General features: G+C 51.7%; 1 protein-coding gene across 2 annotated transcripts in view; it reads left to right on the top strand.

Moving 5' to 3' along the window:
- Positions 1-21,788, top strand: part of PEBP4 (phosphatidylethanolamine binding protein 4) — a 96,781-nt gene that overhangs the window by 44,085 nt on the left and 30,908 nt on the right. For both annotated transcript variants that reach the window (XM_083880386.1, XM_083880387.1), the window contains exon 4: positions 6,884-6,982. In XM_083880386.1, coding sequence (XP_083736512.1) covers positions 6,884-6,982 — 99 coding nt within the window. The remainder of the gene's footprint in view (positions 1-6,883; positions 6,983-21,788) is intronic.

Below are 21,788 nucleotides of genomic sequence, written 5' to 3'. Positions count from 1 at the left end.
GCCTCTCTCCATCCCATCCCAGCCCCTCTCCATCCCATCCCATCCCCATCCTCACATTTCCAAGCCTTCCTCCCTCCATCCCCCTTCCATCCCCGCCACTTCCCCAAGATAATGAGAGCGAGTTTAAAAAACTTAAAGCCTCTTCGTGCCCGCGGTGAGTGACACAAATGGAGTTCATATTTAATCATCTGTTAACTCGTTGTCTATTATAGCTCTTTAATAGCACCAGAGATATTCTTAATGAAGCATGATTTAAGGTATTTACAGCTCTAGGACCGACAGACATCACTCACAGTGTGCAGGTAATGAGGCGTAAAACAGCTCTGGAAACCGTAAAAATGGGAGAGAGAGAGAGAGAGAGAGAGAGAGCGAGGAGGGAGAGAAAGCAGGCGAGGAGTTCGGAGCTGAATTGTTCCAGGGTTTGTTTTAAAATGTTTAGGCATTTAAAGTCATTTCAGCTTCGCCGAGGTGTCTGGTAGCACCGAGTTCAGCAATTCCCAGCGCTGAGAGCCCCTCGCTTTGCCAGGAGGGGTCTTGGCCCTGCGATGCTCCTGAGCTGAGACATCTCAGGAATCACTGGAGGGAGCAGGGAAAAAGGTTTTGGGGGTCCCCAAGAGCTTTGTGGGTGCTTGAGAGCATTTCTGGGTGCATTTTCCCCTTTTTTTCCTCACCTTTGCTCACAGAAGGGACACCATGACTCTTCTCTTCGCTGGCCTGCAAATGCCACCCCCTGTACAACTCTTATTTCTTTTCTTATTTTTTTCCCCCTCAGAAAAAAAATAAATAAATTAAAAATTAAAAAAAAACCCACCAGAACCTAAGCCAAGTTTTGGAAAATAATTTGTGACGGAGGTGCCATCCTGCATCAAAATATTGTGTAGAAAATGTCAAATGTCACCAATCCATGTGTCCCCCCGCGTGATAATAATTGGACAGGACGGCTGCGCTCTGCCACCGCGGCCGCCTCCTCCTCCTCCTTCCTCCTCCTCACAACTCGGCTCGGGAAAATGTGTCGCTTTGCCGAGTCCATCCCGGCCGCCTCGGCCACGGAGCGGGGCCGGCCGCGGTGTCCCCAGCCTGGGGACGCGGTGATGCTGCTCATTAGGGCTCGAGAGATGATAAACAGCTCCCGGGGAAAAGGGGGGCTCGGCAGCTGGAACGGGCAGTTCTCCAGCCTCGATTCCCCTCCTGGATTTGGGACACTCGTCCCTCATTCCTCCAGTGTTTCCTCCTTGAGGTTTCAGGTGGAGTGACCTTGATTTGAGGAACCCAAAGGAGAAGCGCGATGGGGTTTTCTTGGATTGAGGGGTCACAGCCTGTTGCTCCTCAAAGTCACCATCACCTGCATTTCCAGCACTGTGGAGCCTTTGGAATATTGATCCCACTTTGTGCCTGGTTGTGTTGGGTGTGTAAAACACCCTCATGGCTGTTTTATTCCTGCTGGAATTCTCTATGACGGAAAATGAGCTGTTCTTGCAGAGCAAACAACCCGTTCCTTAGAGCATCCCAAGCTCTTAATCTGAGAACAAACCTTTCACACACACACACACTCCTCAAACCCTCCTGGATGAATCAATCCTCATTAGGACATTGGGCTGCATAAATATTTGTTTCCTCCTTGAGGGTTTAGGTGGAGCGGCCTCGATTTGGGGAACCCAAAGGAGAAGCGCGATGGGGTTTTCTTGGATTGAGGGGTCACAGCCTGTTGCTCCTCAAAGTCACCATCACCTGCATTTCCAGCCCCGTGGAGCCTTTGGAATATTGATCCCACTTTGTGCCTGGTTGTTTTGTGCCCTCATGGCTGTTTTATTCCTGCTGGAATTCTCTATGACGGAAAATGAGCCGTTCTTCCAGAGCAAACAACCTGTTCCTTAAAGCATCCCAAGCCCTTAATCTGGGAACAGACCTTTCACACACACACTCCTCAAACCCTCCTGGATGAATCAATCCTCATTAGGACATTGGGCTGCATAAATATTTGGCCGGTGAGGGGAGCCCCGAGGGAGAGAGCAGAGGGAAAGGGGAAGATTTGCAGTTGGAAATTCAATGAATTTCCCTTCAGCAGCTGGAGCCAGGCCTGGGAGAGTCGGGTCAAGCCTTCAGCCAGTGCCACTTGTCCCCTTGGGCAAGTCCTGCGGAGCAGGGTTAATTTTTGCTGAGCTATTTTATTTTATTTTTTCTTATTATTTTACCCGTGGAAGTGGCGAGGAGCAGGCGGAAAGGGAGGGAGGTGAAAATCCTTCCCCGAGCCACAACACAAAACTCGGTGGCAAACAATTTCTTTGCCGCCGAGGAAGGAGCTGGAATTTCTCCTCTCCCTGGCGAGGCAGCAGCAGCAGCAGAATTGCAAAGCCGGTGCCTGTTATAGAAACTTTTTAGTACTGGGGACAAGCCAAGAAAAAAGCCCAGATTGATCTCAAATCTCAGCTGGTGCTGGCGGCGCTTCCACCTCCGACTCCTCGCGCTGGTGGGACGTGAGCTGGACCCTCCGAGCGTCCCTGGGATGATGTTTCCCAGCGTTGTGGGGACTCTTCCCAGCTCCCTGCCCAGCCAGGAGCTCCTGCCCCGCTCTGGAAGGTGGTTTGGGGCTAGATTGAGGTTTTTCTAGTTTGTAATTGAACCAACCCAGCTTTTCCCTGGCTGCATCCCCTGTCTCCACCCCAGTGGGACCAGCCCAAATCGTGTCATGCCATGAAAATCTTTCCGAGGAGGATAATCCAGGCTGTGGCAATGCCAGGCTGCAGCTCCCGGGGAGGTGAAAGGTTTTTTGGCTCAGATATCATCACAACCTGTCCGTGCCATGATTTCCTTTGGCACTCGGGGAAATTCCTTAGGAGCTGTCAGGGACGTGGGCGGCAATGGGGCAACTGGAAATTTCACCTCGTGCCTTGAGCGGCGAGGGGCTGGTGGAACACCCCGTGCTGCAGGTGGGAATGGATAAGGAACAGCTCTGAGTGATGGGTGAGCTGGGAGGATCCAGATTGGATCCATCCAAACCTGAGCATTCAGGTTGGGAAGCAGGAACTGGGCTGGGCCTGGCTGTGGCTTGGCCCATCATCATCCCTCACTTTTGGGACGGAATTCCTACAGCAAAGTCACGCACCATCCATCCATCCATCCATCCATCCATCCATCCATCCATCCATCCATCCCCCATCCCTTCACAGAATAAACCACATTTTAATCCTTTTTTCCCCTCCACGCCTTGGATAAACCCACTCCAACGGGATGGACACGCCAACACGGGACACCCCTGAGCTTTTTGCCCATCCCAAACCGGGCACCCCCGGCAGGGGCAGAGCTCCGGAACCACCGGAGCTCCCCATGTGTGCCGCTCCCATGTGCGCCGGTTTCCAAGGAAACCGCTCGCTCTTACATGTGTGTCGCTTTAACACCCTGTTTTGCTTTCATTTGGATAAAGTCTTTTTAATTCCTGCGCGAGCCCCGGCTCGGCAGGATCTGTCGAGCTCTCCATGTGTGTGGTGTGTGTGTGTGTGTTGTGTATCCTCAGCGCACAAAAATCCCTCTCCTCCTCCTCCTCCTCCTCCTCCTCCTGCCTCTCGGAAAAAAAGTCTTCCCGCCTGGCTCGGAGCGAGTTTGCTCCTAAACCTGTGCCTAATTGGGGCAGCTAATGCTTTTCTGCAGGAATAAGTGGATATTTTGCTTGCTGCTGATTCCCCCTCTAGAAACAATTAGCAGGGAAAACACGGAATGCAGGGCTCTCGTCACCTGCCACCGGCTCTGCTGCTCCAGGTGGAGGAGCAGGGAAAGGACGGCGGTTCCCAGGGATGTGGGGGGCAAAGCTGGGAGGTGCAGGTGGGGATTTGAGTCTTTGGGAAGGCATCAGCTCCTGTCAGTGGTTAAATGTTGGTTTTAAAGCGTCCCGAGGTGAGGAAGAACAGAAGGGTGACCCAGTTGGTGTCACCACACATGAGCCTGGAGAAGGGAAGGTACCAAGGACAGCTCAGAGCATCTTCCAGGGCCTAAAGGGGCTCCAGGAGAGCTGGAGAGGGACTGGGGATGGAGGGACAGGACACAGAGAATGGATCAAACTGCCAGAGGGCAGGGATGGATGGGAGATTGGGAAGGAATTCCTGGCTGGGATGGAATTCCCAGAGGGCCCGTGGCTGCCCCCGGATCTCTGGAAGTGTCCAAGGCCAGGTTGGGATTACCTGGGACAGTGGGAGGTGTCCCTGCCCAGGGGATGGAACTGGGTGGGATTTGAGGTCTCTTCCCACCCAAACCATTCCATGACACCGACAGGACACACTGGGTCCTGCGCTCCAGCAGCTCCTCCATGGCCTGGGCTGAGCAGAAATGAGCGACAAAAGCTTTGGGAGTGTTTTTCCCCCTCCTAAATTTTCATCCTCAGCGACCCAAAGCAGCTTTTCCTTCCCTCTCCCCCCTTTCCTCCCTTCCCTTCGCCGCCTGTTCTCGTGCACTGGAGGAATTTTCTGATCCAAAGCCACTTTCCTCCTCTCCCCAAAAATCCCTGGGGCTGGTTCACGCTTGTAAAGCTGAGCATCTCCCGTGTCACTCGGGGCTGGCTCCCGTCTGCAGCCCTGACAGCAGCTAATGCTGTTAGCCTGTGTCGAGGAGGGATTTTGAGCATTAAAAACCCCTCAAATCACCACACTCAGGCCTCTCTGCTGCTCACAAGCAGTTCAAAAACATCTCTCCCATCGTTTGGGGTGCCTGGAACAGCTCAAGGATATCACAGAGGATTTTTTTGGGGTGGTTTTGGGGGGCTGTTGCAGCTTCAGGAGCAGTGCAGGATGAGCAGCCGGGATTAACTCTGCTCCAGGGAGGGCTTTGCTATCTTTAGGTGGAAGGTGAGGGATTGTGGCTCTTAGGGGTGGCCAGCAGGTGAGGAGAGAGAAAAATCCCCCAGGGCTGAGAGGGCGCTGACCCCACTCCTGTCCTGTCCCCAGCAGGGTCTGCCCTCACCGGCCCCCGGCCGCGTTGGCACCGTCACCTTTCTAGGCCACAATCTGTCCCCAATTCCAAGCCTGCTGTTAGCTTCACTTGCACTCTATTCTCGTGTTTGCTGTTATTTTTTAACACTTTTTTTTTTTTTCCCTTTCTCATTTTATTTTTTTATTTTTTATAATTTTTTTATTTATTTTTTTTTTGTGCATAAAAGCACTATCCCTCTCCCCAGAGCCTGCCTGGAGCGAAGGCATGGTCTGTACAACTGCAATTATTTCGAAGAACAGATGGAGTGAGGAGCAGAAAGTCTGTTAATAGTAATAGAAATGCTACATGTTAACCTGGACAGCACACGATGACAGTCCCATGACTACACGTTCTGTTCCCACCAGCTGGGCTCCGAGCGGAGCCGAGAGATTCAGCAACGCCGAGCTCGGCTCCGCACCCTCCCCAAAGTTAGAGCTCAAATTCCTTCACACTTCCAGCGTAGGGTTTTTTGGGTTGTCTTGGGCTTCTTCTCCCCCTCCTCCTCCTCCTCCTCCTCCTTATTAAACACTGATTTTGGCGCTGTTAAGGAATTTTTTGCTGTTTCTTCTTCTTCCCCTCTTTTTTTTTTTTAATTTTTTTTTATTTTTTTTTCAGCCCAGCTGCAGTTGGGGAGGAGGGTGGTGGCGGCTCAGCCTCGAGGTCCTGACCTTCAGCTCACATCTGCAGAGCTTGATTTAATTTGATGTAATTCCCCCCACCCCTGGATGATGCCAGGCCGGGATTTAGGGAACGGGGACAGCGGTTTGGGATTTTCTCCTCAACTGTTGCAAGCTTAAATGGGTTGAAATCCGAATTTTCTGGTGAAAAATGGTGCTCCCTGTAGAGGTGGAGCCTTCAAGAGGTTTATGAGATGCATGGGATGCCAAGGGAAGGGGACACACAAAAATCCAGGAGGATTTTTTGCCTCTTTGCCCCAACCAGAGGTTGGGAAAGGGAGCAAAATTATTGAGTCAGCCCCAAGAAGATTTTGCACCTCACTGTTCAAATCCCTGCCCCGTTTCACAAGCGGCCACAGAGCTCCAGCTCATTCCAGATGGGAATTGCAAGGCTTAATTCCAGTTGGGAATTGCAGGGCTAAATCCCAGGGCTGTTTGTGACAGCCCAGCCCCTGGGGCAGCTGGAGAGGAGTGTGGCACCCCTGGCTGGCGCCCTGACAGATGCACCTGGAGGTTTTATTCAGATATAGATCCCTTAATCCGGGTGCTTGGAGGATAATCTGGTGCCTGAGGTGCTGCCAAATCCCTGGAGATCAGCAAGTTTTCCCTCCCCAGCCTCCTCCAGAGGTCACTCCTGACCCAGCTCCATCCTCAGAGGACCAAAATATCCGCCTGGGCTCCGTGCTGGTGGCACCTTTGGGTGCTGGGCGCCCTCAGTGGGGACCTGGGGTGGGTTGTGAGGGTTTCCTGGCATTAAATAAATGTCATCCATAAATCCCAACCTCTCTTTGCCCAATTCCATCACCCAGGAGTGATACCTGACCACCAAGGTGCTGCTTGTTGCAGCATCCCCGGAGCGTCTTTTGGTTATTTTGGGATGTTTTGGGGCAGAGTTTGGCTCCTCACAGCCACCCCCTGGAGGATGGGGTCCCCAGGGTCCCAAAAATACCAGAGTGGCTGCAATCCTGCACCTCTGTGGGATGTGGTGAGATGATGGCTGGAAGCAGAGGGAATTCTCTCTCTGTGGTGTCTTTTCTTTGGAGGAGGCAGAACCTACATTTTCTCCTCTGGAAAAGTTTGGGATTAAACCATCCCCAGAGGGTTTGTGGCCTGTCCTGGTGCCTGTTCCTCACTCACTTCTCTGGGGTGATACCACCAGAGTCCACCTGCTGGGAAAGAGTGGGAAAAACACGGATTTGGGGGTTCCTGCCATCACCCCAAACCCACAATTCTCTCCTCTCTCTTTGCAGAACAAGAAATACATCCTGGTGATGGTGGACCCCGACTCTCCCAACAGAGCCAACCCCAAGCACCGTTTCTGGAGGCACTGGCTGGTCTCTGACATCCTGGTGAGTCCATGAGGGTCATTCCCAAGCCTTGGAGGAGGACTGGAATCCCATGGGATTCAAATTCCTCCCCTGGCGAAATCCCGGGAGCGTTTGCCAGAGAAATGTAAATGGTGCCGGGGCGTGTAGGTAGGGAAGTGCTTCCTCAGGCTATAAAGAGCCAGGCTGGTCCAAAAATATTGCTGCTTGGGTTTTTTGGGTGTTGTTTTTTTATATTTTTTTTATTCCTCTCCTTCTCCTAAGGAAAGAAATGCTGTGGAAAAAAAAAAACCCACCCAAAAAACACTTTGCCAACTCGCCACCGCCGGTTTTCTCTGCGGAGAGACGACGCGTCCTTCCAAAACAGCTCCTGCTGCCTGTTGGGTTTTGTGGTTTAAAAAAAAAAAAAAAAGTGGGTTTGGTGGAAATCTCAATCCCTTCTGTAGTTTTTAGGGTTGGGGTTTTTTTTGAGGATTAAAAATGGTTTGAATTCAGTGAGAAAAACAAGGGGGAAAATGAGTTTGGGATGAATTTTGTGGTGTCCATGGGATGAGTCTTCCCCCCTTGTCCCGGTGTGTCGTGGTTTTGCTCCTAGAAATATTTTGGAAAAGCAGTTTGTTCCCCTCCTTCTTGTTTTTATGTCTTAAAAAAAAAAAACCACGAGATGTTGCAGCCCTAAATCAATCTCAACTGATAATCTGGGTACTAAAGCCTAATTAAGATATCAATTAATTTGTAGCGTGCATTTAACAAGAAATATCGCGTCATTTCTCCTCTATTATTCCCTGAAATTACTGCTGAGGGCTCTTTGTACAGCTACCTTAATTAGACTTTTTATTGTTAATGGGCATATTAAGCAAATTAAAACGGGATATTAATACTTACCATGAATTCCATAATTGGCTGAAAAATAGGAAGCGTCGGGAATAATTGCGGGAATTTGTGTACAGGACTTGGGGGTTGGTATTTTATTTTTTTTTTTCCGTGTTGTTTTGTGTTTTTATCCTTCACAGAAACCCTTCTGCATTTCTAACAACAGGGTCCTGGAAGTCTCTCATTAATTTTAATATTTACCAAACGCAAAGGAGCCCAAGCTCCTGTGTTTCCTTCTGTACACAGATCCTTCGGAGCCGTTCCCTCTTGCTAATTATTGTGGTGGTTTCCCCTTTTTTTTTAATTTATTTTTTTTTTGGGAGTATAAAATCCTTGGAGCAAAGAAGGGAAATGTGGGATTCAAATCTCCAGCATGAATGGAAGGGGGGATTTATTTTATTTTATTTTTTTTTTCCCCCTGGAGTTTGGGTGATGCTGTTTGTGATCTCTCTGAGGTCAAAAGTTGTGTGTCAGGCCATGGGAGAGGGCGAAGAAAAAAAGGAGATTTTTGGGAAGGAAGGGAAAGGATTTTCCCTATCTGCCAAGGATGGGGCTGATCCCAGCCCCAACCATTCCTTAAGCTTTCTTATCACGAGATAAATACATTTATAAATATAAACACACATCTCCGAGCGGGGATTTGGCCTCGATGCTCCTGATGGTCCCTTCCAACGTGAGACACTCACTGATTCCATGCAATATTCTATATAAAACCTATATATTGATATGATCCCTATAATGATGGGATAAATATATCCCCTCCATCTCCCGTGGGTGTGTGTGTATGTGCATCTCTCCTCTACACACACAGGAACGTGTATAAATCCCCCAAATCTCAACAATAAAACACCAAAAAAATCATCCCCATCCTGTGAGGACACGAGGGGGACAAAACCACCTCAGCTCCATCCCCATGTCTGGGGGTGCAGTGGGGGAGTCTCAGAACATCCTGGCGGGGCTGCAGGTGGAGTTTTCTCAATCCCCCAGCCCCAAATCTGGGTGTGGATCTGGCGGGCTCAGCCACATGGTGTCTCGTTGAGATGCAGATCCTTTGAGGGGGGACAAACCCACCTCAGCTCCATCCCCTATGGCTGGGGGTGCAGTGGGGGAGTCTCAGAACATCCTGGTGGGGCTGTAGCTGGAGTTTTCCCAATTCCCCAGCGCCAAACCCATGTGCAGACCTGGCAGGCTCAGCCACACGGTGTCTCATTGGGATGCAGATCTTTTTGGGGGATAAACCCACCTCAGCTCCATCCCCCAAGGCTGGGGGTGCAGTGGGGGGGTCCTGGTGTGTCCTGGCAGGAACTGCAAGTGGAGTTTTCTCAATCCCCCAGCCCCAAACCCATGTGGAGACCTGGCGGGCTCAGCCACATGGTGTCTCGTTGAGATGCAGATCTTTTTTTGGGGACAAACCCACCTCAGCTCCATCCCCCAAGGCTGGGGGTGCAGTAAGGGGTCCTGGTGTGTCCTGGTGGGAACTGCAGGTGGAGTTTTCCCAATCCCCCAGCCCCAAATCTGAGTGTGGAGTCTGCAGGCTCAGCCACATGGTGTCTCGTTGAGATGCAGATCCTTTTGGGGGGGATATGGAAGTCTTGGCTCCGAGGAGCTTCAGCTGACAGCCTTATTTGCACACTGGCTCTAAAATAACCGTGTAGGCTTTACATGACACCTTCTGTTGCTTTGGTGCAGAGAGGGGCTTGCAAGTGCCTTTCTCCGGGAGGGACGGGGTGGCCGGTGCCGTGCCGGGGGGCTGCCGGAGCCCTCGTGCCTGCCAGTGCCCTGGTGTCACCCCAGTGTCACCCAGTGTCATCTCAATATCGCCCAGTGTCACCCAGTGTCACCCTAGTGTCGTCCAGTGTCACCCCAGTGTCGCCCAAGTATTGCCCAGTGTCACCCCAGTGTCACCCCAGTATTGCCCAGTGTCACCCCAGTGTCACTCCAGTATCGCTCAGTGTCACACCCGTGTCACTCAGTGTCACTCCAGTGTCACCCAGTGTCACCCCAGTATCACTCATCATCACACGGGTGTCACTCTGGCATCTCCCCAGCACACTTTAGGTATTGCCATGGCACCCCTCCAGCATCCCCCTAATATCCCTTGGGTACCACCCCAGCATCCCTGGGTACCACCCTGACATCTCTGGGGTACCACCCTGGAACGTCCTGGGTACCACCTCATCATTCCTTGGGGTATCACCCCAGCATCCTTTGGGTATCACTGCAGCATCCCTGGGGTATCATCCCGACATCTCTGGTGCATTACCCTGACATCCCCTGGGTACCACCCCGACACCTGCTGGGTACCACCCCAGCATCCTTTGGGTACCACCACAGCATCCCTGGGTATCACCCCAACATCCTTTGGGGTATCACCCTGACAGCCCCTGGGTATCATCCCAGCATCCTTTGGGTACCACCCAAACATCCCCTGGGGTGTCACCCCAGCATCCCTTGGGTACCCACCCTGACATCCCTGGGGTAGCACCCCAGCATCCCCTGGGTATCACCCTGACATCTCTGGAGTATCACCCCAGCATCCTTAAGGCATCACCCCAGCATCCTTTGGGTATCACCCTGACATCCCTGGGTATCACCCAGGCATCCTTGGGGTACCACCCTGACACCCCCTGGGTTATCACCCTGGCATCCTTTGGGTACCACCCCGACATCCCCTGGGGTGTCACCCCAGCATCCCTTGGCTACCCACCCTGACATCCCTGGGGTATCACCCTGGACCCCCTGGGTACCACCCCAGCCTCCCCTCGGCATCACTTGCGCGTCGCCCCGGCCTCCCTCCGGCATTACCCAGGCTTTTGCCATCCCCCAGTTTGGAGGCAAGCAGGCTCCAGCAGCACGAAATGCCACTCCTGGGTGCTGCAGTACTTTGGCACGCCACCAGCTCTAGGGTTTGGCTGGGGATTTGCTCTCCCAGGTGGGTTTTTGGGGATGGAACATCCCATCCCCTGGGCGCCGCTCGCCGTTCCTTATCAGCCGCTGCTCCGTCGCCGCTCCGATTGTCAAACACCAGAGATGCTTTCACTCCTATTCAAAATAATTTAAATAAAAATGTTGCTACAAAGTGGAATAATATCTTTTGATGAATGTTTTTAAAGCCCTTTAGGTTTTCATGGTAATTTGCAGTGTAAAATTATTTAGAGATAAGAGCCAAATTAGCTCTTATAGGCGGAGGTCGATATGTCCCGTTATCCATGGAAGCAGTGTTTAAATATAATCAGCCTTTACTCTAATGCAGCATAATTGTTCATTTGAAATAGCTTTTTTTTTTTTCCTCTCCCTCTTTTTTTTTTTTTTTTTTTTTTTTTTTACTCCATTCAATGAGTCATTAAAATATTCAAAGGATAATGCAGTGAATTGGAAATGAATTTATCACATTATCCTGTACATACTGTAGAGCATCAGGTAACCAGGCAGAGTCGGAACCGGTTTACAGCGAATCCCCCCCCCGGTAAACAAGGTTTTTCCATTTTGTATTCAGTGGGGGAAAGAAAAAGAAGGGAGAAAATACTGCCCTTCAAATGGAAAGCTTTCCTTCTTTATTCCCCCTCCTCGGGGAGGAGGAAAGGGGGAGGGCGAGAGCAGCGAATTTGTACTCCACCAAAGCCTCGCCGCTTTAACTTTATTTTTATCAAAATATGTTTGTAACAGAAAAGTCGTTATGGAAACGGGTTTCTGCCAGCCGGGGAGAAAATCCTGCGCCAGGCTGGAACCGAGCGGGACCCGCTGCTGGCACCGCTTGGATCAGCCACCAACCCCTTCCAGGGTGGGGAAACTGAGGCACGGAGCTGCCACAACCAACACTGGGGTCAGATTTGGGAATTGCATCCAATGTTTTTTGGAGCAAAGCCATCCTCACCCATCACCCAGCTTGGCTTTCCCCGCACTGAGGGTGCAGCTCCAACTCCTCTCATGGCTCTGTAGGGTGAAGTGGGGATCCCATAGGTGGGGCATCGGCGCCTTTGGGTGCCGAGGGACGGTGGCACCGCTGTCCCCAGAGGTGGTGGCAGCACCGCCGGCCTTTCCCCGCGGCGACTCGGGGCCGCGTTTGTCACCGCGCGCGGCGTCGCCGTTGATAAACAGGCTCCGGGTTGCAAGTGTCACCATAGAAACAGGTGCTGTGTCTTAAGCAAACAAGGGCTTTATTAACCTTAAAATAAAATTATGGGGTTTTTTGCGCCATGGGAAAGGATGGAGATGGAGCTGGAGGGCACGGCCTGCTCACCTGTGGCCCTGTCACCTGTCCCCGTCCCAAAGGGACGTGTGTGCTCTGCAGGAAACTTTTTCCTCTGTAGCACATGGAACGTGGCTCCTGCTGATCCAGAACATTTGGATTTATCCAAAATTCAGAGAGATCAACTGTTAATTGCTGGGTGAAGAGTTGTAGGGACACCTTGGGGACGCTTTTGTCAAGGATTCGTGATCCAGGTGCATTCGCCATCCCAGCAGGAGAAAAAAAAGTCAGGGCAAGGAATGATTTTTAATTATTAATTGACGTTAGGGTGGTTAAAAATCAGCTTTTGGGTACTCTGAAGACGGGGGTTCCACATTTTGGGAGCTGCTGGAGGTGCTGGGGCAGCTTTCCTTGCCTGTGCCATGCAGAATCCACAATTCCAATGGATTCTGGAATTGTGGAATCGCTGATCTTCACCTCTCCAGGGGGGAGAAGGGGCAGATGTAGGAGTTGGTGCCCTGCTATTGTTCCTCCTGGCTGGAGCCCTCTCGACTCGGCTTTTTGGTGATGAAACCGAGGGGTTTGAAAGGGAAAGAACAGAGGGAAATGTTGGTTTAATTGATGACTTGGCTCCTCGGAATACTCAGTTCCCTGGTGTGAGTTTCTGTCGCTGCTCGTTAATGAAGCCTTTATTAATAAAAGAAATTATTTAAAAAAAAAAAAAAAAAGGAAAAAAAAAACCTAAAATAAGTAAAGAGGCTGCAGCTCAGGGGGAAGTTTTCTTTGCACTCCGAGCTCCTGTGGAAGGAATTATTCCCTGTGAGGGTGATGAGGGCCTGGGATGGATTTCCCAGAGAAGCTGTGGCTGCCCCTGGATCCCTGGAAGTGCCCAAGGCCAGGTTGGACAGAGTTTGGAGCAACCTGTGAGAGTGAAAGATGTCCCTGAGTGGAACTGGATGAGATTTCAGGCCCCTTCCCACCCAAACCACTCTTGATTCCACGAATTTCTCATCCTGACAAAGGTCTGGAATGAGATTCTGTGCCTGGAATGAGGTTGTGGACTGGCGAGGATCAGTTTTCTCCTCCCAGGTATCAAATTACAGGACAAAAGTTGCGCCAGGAAAGGTTTAGTTGGATATTGGGAAGATTTTTTTTTCCCTGTAAAGGTTGTTCCAGCCCAGGGCAGTGCTGGGATCACTGTTCCAGCAGGGATTTCAAAGCCTCATGGACGTGGCACTTGGGGACACGGTTTGGTGGCACTGCTGGTTGGACTCGATGACCTCAGAGGGCTTTTCCAACCCAAACAATTCCACAATTCCACGATTCCATCAATCCTGGGGTGCCCTGTCCAGAAAGAAGTTGTGTCCTGGGATGGTGAGGGCTGATCCCACTGCAGCATCTCCACAAATCCCGGCATTCCCACTGGAATTCCGCTGCTGGAGCACTCCCTGCTCAGCCCTGCGCTCACCTGGAGTGTAATTAATGCTCCCAGGTAATTGCACTCCCAAAGCCTCTGGAGAGAGCTGTCACTGTTCAATTCCTGCTGGGATTCAGGAGCTGGGAGCACCCAAAGCTGGAAACACGAGACCAGCCATGGCTCTGCTGAATTTTGGGAATTGCCATCCCACAGCCGGGAATGCAGCAGGGACAGGGAGGATGGAGAGTGTTGTTTGCACCTTTTGGGGAGCAGGAAAAAAGGGAGAAAACATCCCAAAATCTCCTTTTATCCTGGTAGGAAGGGCAGGGCTGGCCTGGGACACAGCACAGCTCATCCCTTGGGAATGCTGCTCCCTCCACCCGGGAGCTGCGGGATGCCAGGCTCGGCTCAGAGGTGCATTATAGGATTATTATCAGGGATCTGTGATGAGCACAGTGGTTATGACAGCCCTGAGGAGCTCCTGGGGCTGCTCAGATTTATCCACACCTTGTCCCATGGCTGATCCTGGCCCTGCCATTCCCTAGGGATGAATTTGGGGTGAAACATTCAGCACCCAGAAACCCACCAGCTTTTGGGATTATTTGAGATTTTTTTTCCCCAGGAGTTTTTCCCTCTGCTCTGTGTCCGCAACAAGGATCATTATCCAGATTATGACAGCCCTGAGGAGCTCCTGGAGCTGCTCAGGTTTATCCACACCTTGTCCCATGGCTGATCCTGGCCCTGCCATTCCCTAGGGATGAGTTCAGGGCAAAACATTCAGCACCCACCAGCTTTTGGGGATATTTATCCAGATTATGAGAGCTCTGAGGAGCTCCTGGGGCTGCTCAGATTTATCCACACCCCAGCCTTGTTCTATGGCTGATCCTGGCCCTGCCATTCCCTAGGGATGAATTTGGGGTGAAACATTCAGCACCCAGAAACCCACCAGGTTTTGGAATTATTTGGGATTTTTTTTCCCAGGAGTTTTTCCCTCTGCTCTGTGTCCACAGCAAGGATCATTATCCAGATTATGAGAGCTCTGAGGAGCTCCTGGAGCTGCTCAGGTTTATCCACACCTTGTCCCGTGGCTGATCCTGGCCCTGCCATTCCCTAGGGATGAGTTCAGGGGTGAAACATTCAGCACCCACCAGATCTTGGGATTATTTGGGATTTTTTTTTCCCCAGGAGTTTTTCCCTCTTCTCTGTGTCCACAGCAAGGATCCTTATCTAGATGGGAATTCAGGGTTTGTTGGGTTTTTTTTTCTTCCCCCTCGATGCATCTGTTTCATTTACCATGCAGAGGCTACTAATTTGTCACAATTCAATAAAGCTGAGGTTACAAACACCCTGGCTGCTGTTTATTTAAACGATGCTTTGTTAATTAGCTCCTCTTAACGAGGAGAGAATAAATCAGATAAAACCTACCCCCAAAAATAATAATAATAAAAAAAAAGGGCAGGGAGACATTTTCCAGATTGATTTTGTTTTCCAGCTGAGGCAGCCAAGCCCCCAATTCCATCCCAAGGTGTTTCCCTGGGGGGCTTCAGGTGTGTGAGGAGCATCGTGGCTTTGGGATGATGCTCGGCCTTGTGGCATTTCACTCACCAGGGCTCCAAAAACAACTTTTCCAGCTCTTTTCTGCCTCTTTTCTGCCTCTTTTATGGCTCTTTTATGGCTCTTATATGGTTCTTTTCTGGCTCTTCTCTAGCTCTTTTCTGGCTCTTCTCTGCCTCTTTTATGGCTCTTTTTTTGGCTCTTTTCTGATTATTTTTTCTGCTATTGAGCTCTGTCCCTCCACACCACGGTGGGGTGTGACCCTCTGGCTTTTCACTTTTCCCTCTGCGTAACCTGAGGAAATTTGGGATGGAAACAAGAGATCAGACTCCAAATAAAAAGTTGTGCCGATGCAATGGGGAGCTCAGGGAAGGTTTATCCATCACCATCAACCAGCACTGAGCTCCCATCCCATCCCATCCATCCTACACCATCCCATCCCATCCCATCCATCCCATCCCTTCCCATCCCATCATATCCCATCCCATCCATCCCATCCCATCCCATCCCATCCCATCCCATCCCATCCATCCCATCCCATCCATCCCATCCCATCCATCCCATCCCATCCCACCCCATCCCATCCCATCCCATCCCATCCCATCCATCCCATCCCATCCCATCCCATCCCATCCCATCCCATCCATCCCATCCCACCCCATCCCATCCCATCCCATCCCATCCCATCCATCCCATCCCTTCCCACCCCATCCCATCCCACCCCATCCCATCCCATCCCATCCCATCCCATCCCCATCCCCATCCCACCCCATCCCATCCCCGGCCCCATGGGGAGCCCTCAGCTCCTGTCACCAACCCACCACCACAGGAATATTTCATTTACAACCCATAAAACCCACCGGCGGATGGGATTTTATACAAACTCTTGCCTGTGTCCCCTCTTTGGGGTCACTGATGGGCGCTCAGGTGATATATTCCCTCTCCTGTTCTCCTCCTGGGGGCTTTTATTAGGAGGATTTGGAGAGAATTATATCAAGGATGAGGTGAGATATCTCAGAAAAGGCCCTTTCCCCAGGACATTTGTCCCAGGCGTTTATTCTTCGAGTTTCCAGGGGGGAAAGAGAGCGAGCAAAAGAAGGGGAGACAATTTATAAATTTATATCCTCCCAGCTCAGAGGAGAGACAGCTGGACCACAGCCAGGGGGGTCAGAGAAGGAAATAAGGGTCACTCTGAGGGGTCAGGGAGTCCACTGGGGGGGTCAGGAGGGAGAAACCATTTCCCTGGAGAATTCCAACACTCAGGGACCTCAGGAACATCCCGGTGGCTGGAGGAGAACCAGGAGAACCTTGTGGAAGAAGCCACCGATCAATGATTAATCGGGCATGTGTGGCTGTGTGGGAGCGATTTGTGTTGGAGGAGGGAAACTCCTACAGCACCCCGGTCATGAATCATTTGAAGAGCAAAAAATTTGTGCAGTTACCAAGGGAACGGGAAGAAAGGAAAGGGACTTCCCTTTGCCGAAATGACTCGCGGCTCTGATGCGGCTGAGAAAATCAGCTCCAAAAAAAAAAAAAATTAAAAAAAAAAAAATTTAAAAAAAAAAAAAAAGGAGTCGAAGCTGTGACTAAGCAGCAGAAGTTATGTAAAGTGCTCGCTGGGAAGTGCAGGGGAGGGACAGCACATCCTGCTGCTGCCCACGGCGGTGGCGGGGGGCGGCTGCGGGGCCCCTTCTCGCCTCCCTTGGGGAGTGGGGGCGAAACCACAGGCCTGGCCTGGTCCAAGCCCTCTCCTGCCTCTTGTCCCAGCTCAGGAAGCTGCTTATAACGGTTTAGGAACAGCTTTGGGTGTCCCCGTGGAGTGGGGCAGTGTCTCACCCCATGGAGGTGTCCTGGCTCCTGGCAAAGGGGTGGGGAGAGAAGTTTTGGGGGTGTTTTTGGGGGTCTTTCATCCAGCTGGGGTTTTCCACAGGGAGCGGGAGGATGTGGGAAGTGATGTTTGCGTGGGGATCGCGGTGATGAACTCTGGTTTGTCACGTCTCTGTCAGGATTGGGGTCGTGGCCGAGGGTGGGATGTTCTGCTCTGCTCTCTGGGTAAGGGTCAGATCCTCATTTTGGGGCTCAGCATCCAAATTTAACGGTGCTCGCCTAAATTTGGGGATGCTCATCCAAAGGGCACCGAAAGCCCCTCCAGGGCAGGGAACTTTCAAACGCCAGGAATTTGGGGTTCCCTGGGTAAAAAACAAAAAACTTCCCCTAGGGCTGTGCAAGGCAGAGTCCTCCAGGGCAGGGGATGTGCGGGGCACCTTTAAACCCCAGAAATTTGGGTTTACCTCGGCAATAACCAAAAAATTCCCCTGGGGCTGTGCAAGACAAAGGCAAAGCCCCTCCAGGGCAGGGCACCTTCAAACCCCAGGAATTTGGGTTTTCCTCGGCAAAAAAACAAGAAAAGTTCCCCTGGGGCTGTGCAAGACAAAGGCAAAGTCCCTTCAGGGCAGGGGATGGGCGGGGCACCTTTAAACCCCAGAAATTTGGGGTTCCCTTGGCCAAAAAACCCAAAACAAAAAACCCAAAAAAAGTTCCCCTGGGGCTGTGCAAGGCAGAGTCCCTCCAGGGCAGGGGATGCGCGGGGGCACCTTTAACCCCAGAAATTTGTGTTTACCTTGGCAAAAAAAAAAACCCAAACCAAACCAAACCAAACCAAAAAGTACCCAAAAAACCCTTCCCCTGGGGCTGTGCAAGGCAGAGTCCCTCCAGGGCAGGGGATAAGCGGAGCACCTTCAAACCCCAGAAATTTGGGGTTACCTCGGCCAAAAAAACCCAAAAAACAAAAAAACCCCAAAAAAAGTTCCCCTGGGGCTGTGCAAGGCAAAGCTCCTTCAGGGCAGGGGATGCGCGGGGCACCTTCAAACCCCAGAAATTTGGGTTTACCTCGGAAAAAAAAAAAAAAAAAAAAAAAAAAAAAAAATTCCCCCTGGGGCTGTACAAGGCAGAGCAGCAAAGGCTGCGGCAGCAGCAGCGAAGATTCAGATTCCGCAGCGGCGGCGGCGGCGGCGGCGGCACCGGCGGAAAGATGGAAAGATGCTTTGGGATGTTTCCAACTTCCGCCCGGGAGCCCCCGAGCCCGGCAGGGGAGCCGCAAATCTCTCCCGAAAAGGGAATGCAGAGGCAGCCGCTGCTGCACGGTGAAAGGAAAACCCTGTGCCTGCCCTCCCCTCGGTGCCACAGACACCGATTAGTCACCGCCGAGGCTTCCCTCCTCCACAGCAGAGCCTGTCCCCCCACACAGGGAGCCAGCGGAATGTTTAATTGGAGTTCCTCACACCTACCCGGGGGTAGCCTGAAAAACGAAGTGACAGCGTTGAGAGAGAGGGAAAAAAAAAAAGAGCTGGAGTCAGACCCCGGGAGCTGCGGGTTGCTATGGAGTTTTCCCTTCCCCGGGATTTTAGGAGGAGAGGGAAGGGGAAGGAGGTGTGTGTGGATGGGTACAGGTGGTGGGAGAGGTGCCCAGGGTGAGCCCCAGTGGGGTAGGGTCAGTACCTGAGGGGTTTCTGCTCCTCGGTGGGATGCTGGGCTCCTAAAAGGTGTTTTGTGCTCCATAAAAGTGTCGGGGTTTGGGATTGATGAGAAACTCCGTAAGGATTCTGGATCCTGGGGATGGCAGGGGTAGGGAAGCTCATCCCTGAATTCTGGGTAGGGAAGGGGTAAGGAAATTCATCCCTGAATCCTCTGTAGGGCAGGGAAACCCATCTCTGAATCCTGTGTAGGGCAGGGGTAGGGAAATTAATCCCTGAATCCTGGGAATGGCAGGGAAGTTCATCCCTGAATTCTGTGTAGGGCAGGGAAACTCATCCCTGAATTCTGGGAATGGCAGGGAAACTCATCCCTGAATCCTGGGTATGGCAGGGAAACTCATCCCTGAATTCTGGGCATGCCAGGGGCAGGGAAATTCATCCCTAAATCCTGTGTAGGGCAGGGAAACTAATCTCTGAATTCTGGATATGGCAGGGTAGGGAAATTCATCCCTGAATCCTCTGTAGGGCAGGGGGCATGGAAGTTCATCCCTGAATCCTGGGTATGGCAGGGAAGCTCATCCTTGAATTCTCTATAGGGTAGGGAAGCTCATCCCTGAGTTCTGTGTAGGACAGGGAAGCTCATCCCTGAATCCTCTGTAGGGCAGGGAAATTCATCCCTGAATTCTGGGTATGCCAAAGGTAGGGAAGCTCATCCCTAATCCCATATGTAGAAAAGGGTAAGAAAACTCCTTCCTTCACTCTGCAGTCTGGGAATGGGTATGGGAACCTCATCCCTGAATCCTGTGGATGGGAAGGGGTAGGAAAACTCCTTCCCTCACTCTGCAGCCTGGGAAGGGGGCAGGGATCCCTGCATCCTGTGCAGGGGAGGAGGTTGGGAAGCTCAGCAAGGCTGGGAGCATCCCACGGGATTCCAGGCAAGGCTTTTCCCTTCCTGGTCAATTTTGGAACTCTCAGATGCAGCAGGAAAATCTCCAATGACCGTGTCCCAGGGGTGGGAAGTCTCTCCAAGGGTGGGAAATCTGTTCCAAGAATGGGAAGTCTGTCCCAGAGGTGGGATGTTTGTCCCAGGGGTGGGAAGTCTGTCCCAGGATGGGAAATCTGTCCCAGGAATGGGAAGTCTGTCCCATGAGTGAGAAGTCTGTCCCAGGGATGGGAAGTCTTTCCAAGAGTGGGATGTCTGTCCCGGGAGTGGGATATCTGTCCCAGGGGTGGGAAGTCTGTCCCAGGGGTGGGAAGTCACTCCAAGGGTGGGATGCCTGTCCCAGGGGTGTCAGGACAGTCCCCACAGTCTGGGTCCAGAGGGAGCAAGGCTGGGGTTGGACCAAAGGATTCATTTTCCTGCCTGAAATTCCCAGAGAGGATTTTAAACCTTTTAAAACCAGCTCCTCCTCCCAGTGGGGCCGAGAACCATGACCTGGTTTGATCAGCCAAAATATCCCATATTCCCTTTCCCACAACAGCCCATCACCTTCATCCTCCTCCAAAGTATGTTTGGTTTCAACTTCCAGGTGTTTTTTTAATTTAAAATGTGGAGAGTGGGGTCTCAGGACCTGAGTCTCCCACCAGTGCCCCTCACCTGGGGGAGCCTGGACCTTTGCCTTCCCTCAGGAGAAGGAAATTATGGCTCCATTCCCGTCAGGAACAACTTCTTTTCCCCAAAACAGAGCAGGAAAACAGGATATCGTTTGTGGTTTCATGAAAAAGTCATCATCATCTTCTTCTTTTTTTTTTATATTCTCGTCACTTTAGGTTCTATTTAAAATTTGGGTATTCTGAGATGGAAAGTTATTTCAAAAGGGCAAAAACACGTCAAGCTCCAGAAAATGGTGAAATCAGCTCCATGGTGGCTTTTTTTTAAAAAAAATAATTTTCTTTTTTTTTTTTTTGGCAGCACAGTTCTCCCCCAAACTCCCCCAGTGCAGGATGCAGTAGGATCCTGTCCCGGTGCTGCTCAAGGAGCATCCCTGGTACAAAAATGCCATTTTTCACCCCAATCTCTCCCCCAGCTGATGGTCTGGGTTTATTCCCCAGGGATTTTCCACCCTCTGGAGCATCTCACTGAACTCCTCCAGTGCAGGATGCAGTAGGATCCTGTCCCGGTGCTGCTCAAGGAGCATCCCTGGTACTAAAAATGCCATTTTTCTCCCCCGGCTGATGGTCTGGGTGCATTCCCCAGGGATTTTCCACCCTCTGGAGCATCTCAGTCACCTCAAACCCGACCCCAAACCCGCGGGGGAGGCGAGGGATGATCGTTTTGCAGCCCCATCGATCCCATCGATCCTTCTCTAAAGGGCCCCTCATCGATCAGCCATCGACTCTTACGGGGGCATCCCCCAGCTTAAAAAAAAAATCATCTGTAAGCGAGAGCTTTTGGCTTCTGCGGTGATTAATTAGTGTCTTTTAAACCACTGGGAAAGGAGGCAAATGCGGGAGCGATTAAATCCTGGCCTGACACATCGATCTCTCCCTCGGCGGCCTCTGGGGTGGGTTGAGTGGGGATTTTATCCCCTCCAAAGCATCGAGAGGGGGAAAAAATGACTTTTTTTGGGTTGGGAAGTGCTGGTGGCTCTCAGTGCAGGAGCAGGAGATCCCCTGGGCTCTGAACGAGAGAGGGATGGAAACAAGGTAGGAGAAAAAGCGATGGGGAAAACCCTCCGCTGGCTTTCCCTTGATGAACTGAGCTAATTTCTTCTCTTAATGGTTAGCTCCGGAGCTGAATGTGAGGCTTTCCTCCTGCACAGCAAAAAAACCCTCTCCCACACACAGACAAATAGGCTGAATATTTAATTGGAATTCCTCACACCTACAGGGTAAAGCCTTGTCAGTAGAAATAGAGCCCATCGCCAGCTGGCATTCCCCGCACGCCACCCACCTTCGCTCGGAAAAAAAAAAAGAAATCCCTCCCTGTCCTTCCCCCTCCCTTTCTCCACACACCCACGGGCCCCCCTTCCCTTTTCCCCATCCCTGGGATGTGCCCCCCATTCCGGGGATGGGGATGGATGTGGGAGGGTGCCCAGGGCAGCTCCAGGCCCAACAGGTTCTGCCAGGAGGAGATTTCTAGAGTTTTATCCTCTGTCCCTGGTCCATAGGAGTGTCCCCTCCGTGGGAAAGTGGGGACCCCAGGGTGGTGGCAGGGGACAGGGAGCAGCAGAGGGCACTGCCGGGCTGTCCGTCCCTGCCATCCCTGCCACCCCCAGGGCGCTGGGGGAAGGGTGTCCCAACCCTCTGGAGCGTGGCTGGGATGGCAGAGGAATGTGGAGTGGCCCTGGTGGCAAAACCACAGATTTCACTGCCCAAAATTAC

The sequence above is a fragment of the Zosterops lateralis genome (assembly GCF_965231275.1).
Source record: "Zosterops lateralis genome assembly, chromosome: 30".
Lineage (NCBI taxonomy): Eukaryota > Metazoa > Chordata > Aves > Passeriformes > Zosteropidae > Zosterops > Zosterops lateralis.
The sequence above is the reverse complement of the archived record's forward strand: the minus strand, read 5'-3'. Positions and strand labels throughout refer to the sequence as shown.